This window comes from Gossypium hirsutum, chromosome A09, assembly GCF_007990345.1.
Source record: "Gossypium hirsutum isolate 1008001.06 chromosome A09, Gossypium_hirsutum_v2.1, whole genome shotgun sequence".
Taxonomy (NCBI): Eukaryota; Viridiplantae; Streptophyta; class Magnoliopsida; order Malvales; family Malvaceae; genus Gossypium; species Gossypium hirsutum.
In genome coordinates, this window is record NC_053432.1 from 3,545,108 (window position 1) to 3,548,453 (window position 3,346).

General features: G+C 26.5%; 1 protein-coding gene across 1 annotated transcript; it reads right to left on the reverse strand.

The window, feature by feature from the left end:
• Positions 1–1,636: 1,636 nt before the first annotated feature.
• Positions 1,637–2,686, reverse strand: LOC107888591 (probable calcium-binding protein CML46). The gene has a single exon (XM_016812752.2). The coding sequence runs from the start codon at positions 2,404–2,406 to the stop codon at positions 1,858–1,860; it is 549 nt and encodes a 182-aa protein (XP_016668241.1). The 5' UTR covers positions 2,407–2,686; the 3' UTR covers positions 1,637–1,857.
• Between the last annotated feature and the right edge of the window lie 660 nt (positions 2,687–3,346).

Below are 3,346 nucleotides of genomic sequence, written 5' to 3' on the forward strand. Positions count from 1 at the left end.
TTAATCCAAATGCCTGAGGAAGAAGTTCACTTTTACTTCTTCTAACTACTTGTTGGTAACTAATTTTAAATCAACGTACTTTCTATATATGAAATGAAATTTTTAATTATTTATATTTTTAGAGAGTCATTTCAATTTAAGATAGGTTTCTTCAATGATTGGGTTGGACTTTGCCATGGCTCAATTCCAAAAACCCTTCAAGCCCAAGCCAGTTTTTGGGCCAACTCAACTTAAAAATCCATTTCACTGTTTAAAATATTGATAAAGTTAAAATTGTAATTTTACATTAATATTTATATATATAAAAAGGTATATATTTTTTTAATTAAATTTAAATTTGAAATTATTTGTATTACTTAAATCAAATTCGGAATGGATAGCACTAGCCCAAGATAAAATTTTTAAGTGTCCAAGGTATACCCTTGCCCTTGGGCAACTCTAATTTAAAATAAGGAAACGAAATTATTAAAAAAATATAAGCATAATAATAAATATAATATTCAATGTTTACATCTTTTATTAATTTAGTTCTTTTTTTATGTAAATTTAGTCGTTAATCTTTTCAAAAAAGTCAAATCACTTTTCTCAATAGAAATGTTAACTAGAATATCAAATTTTAACGATTTTTGCATGGCAACTCACATGACAATCTACGTGTACTTCATATTGACATAACATTATTTGTCTTATGTCACTTCAATAAATAATTAAAATGTTTTAGAAATATTCAACTAATAAAAAAATGAAATTCAAAAAATAATAAAATTTTCAAAAGAAATTAACATAAAAAAATATGGATTGTCATGTAAACTACCATATTCAAGAATTTAACATTTTAGTCAGCAAGTTTGTTTAAAATAATAATAATTCAGTTTTTTTAAAAGATTAATTATCAAGTAAAACTCTTTTTAAAAGTTGAGGAACAAATTTAGCTAAAAAAAATTAAAGACTAAATTGGAAAATTTATGCCAAAAATATAAAGTAAACTACATATATGAACTATTTTATAAATAATTTAAATTTTAAAACTAAATTAAATCAGAACATTTAAATTCATAATACATACCTTAGCTTTAATATATTGTTTGGTTAAATTCTACTATTAGTCCTTGTACTTTATAAAAGTTATGGATTTAGTTTTTATACTTTAATTTGACCAAATTTAGTTCTTGTATTTTCTGAATTGATCAATTTTAGTCCCTATACTTTTCAAATTTTGAAACTTTAGTACTACCCCAAACAGTAGCAGTTAAATTTGCTTGGTTCAATTCAGTTATTAGTCATGTACTATGCGCACAGTTGTAAATTTAGTTAATATTCTCCAATTGAGTCATTCTAAGTCCTTATATTTTTCAAATTTTGAAATTTCAGTCTTGATGCAAATGATAATAGTTGTCCATTAACTAGATTTTTAGTGAGAAATATTTGAAGATTACAAGCTAATATGATATTACATATATAATAATATGTTTGTTAGATCAAATTTTAAAAAAATAGAACTTAATAAATTTAAAGGTTACTGTTTGGTGAGGACTGACATTTTAAAATTTGAAAAGAAGAGAGGCTAAAAATAACCAAACTAAAGTATAGAGATTAAATTCATAACTTTCATAAATTACAGGGACTAATAGCAGAATTTAACCAAGTTTTGTTCTCCTTCGAGACCAGTGCAGATGTCTCGGGAGATTATTAATTTTCTTTCTGAAATTTTCCTTTCAGACTAATAATTTCTCGCCTCCCAAACACAGATTCATACTTAAAAGTACAACAACAACAGACCAAAAACAGAAAACTAAAGCCACATAACAAGAAACTGAGATCAAAATATTAAATATGTATTAATTTTACAAAATTAATTCAGCAAAAACCGATCTCCATAAATTTTACAAATTCCTTAAAATCTATTCTACCATCATCATCTTCATCAAAATTTTTAATCATTTTGTTACAATTCTCAAGCTTTAAACCTTGTTTCAATCCCAAAACACAAAGAACTCTTTGCAATTCCTTTGCATCAATAAACCCATCTTTATTCACATCAAAAACATCAAAAGTTTGTTTCAGTTCATCCAAACTTGGTTCCTCCTCTTCAAACAACCTTGAAACTTCATTAAAACCGAATGATTCATTCAGTTGCTGACTTTCTTGGTCGCAAAAAATCCCCAGATTTCCCATCAATTTCTCCACGTCTTTCCTATGAATTCTCACACCATCTTCTTTCTTCGGTGATAAACTCGAAACTCCATTGCTTGAACGATCAAAACAAAGAGTTCTCTCGCAATCTGATGCCTTGGAGCTGTCATTTTCATGCTCTGGGAAAGACCAGTATCTCGAGGGAAAGCTTTTGCTGCTATTATAACATGTTAAAGTGTGAAACAATAAGGTTAAATCAAGAAAGGTTTCCATGGAAGATGAGAAGCAAGAAAATTGCTAGCCAGGTTGAGAGAGGATGATATTGAAAAACAAATAATTTTCATGCATTGATGGAAAATTGAGGATACGGTGATGAGGTATTTAAAGGCTTAGCAATCAAACCCGGTCAGTTTTCAAAGGGTGTTCAAAGAGGAAGTTGCCTGTATGTTGCAGGCAAGACCACGAGGAAGAAGAACAGGAAAAGATATCATGAAAAAGAAAATGGGGCCTTTCCCGGGAAATTTCCCAGGTTGAAAAACCTAATTGGAAAACGTCATCGGATGCCACAATAGTCTTGACATTTTTTAAAATAGAAATTAAAAATAATTTAATTTAAAAAAACAAGTATGAAATGAATCAAAATAAAAAAAACAATAGTTTTACTAGTTTTATTTACCATTTTATTTTTTAGATGACTTAATTACTATTTTTTTCGTCATTTAATTATCAAAAGTTATAAAATAATTATTAATTTTTATTTTTTTATCCACTAACCAATTAGCTAATGTAAAAATAAAAACATCTAAAACTATAATATAACTAAGTGACAAAAAGAATAAAATTGAATAGTTCAATGATTATTTTATAAGTAAAAAACTTTAATTTAATAAAAACATTTTAATTAGTATATAAAACTAATTCGTATATTGGATAAATAAAAAAATTTAATATTATATAAAAGAAAATACGAGAGCATATATAAAGAGCATATATAAAGGGATGGTTGTTTGAAATTCAAAATATCGGGAGCATAATATATTTATCGTTTATATTCCAAATAATTTATATAAATAATAAAAAAATCTAAAGTGTTATACTTTTCTACCAAGTAAATAAAACATTTTTGTATAAAATAATGAGAGAGCAGGTAGAAAAGAAAACTGGGTCTAACTTGGCCTACCTACGTGCCATTTGTTTACTTGCAAACAGGGCC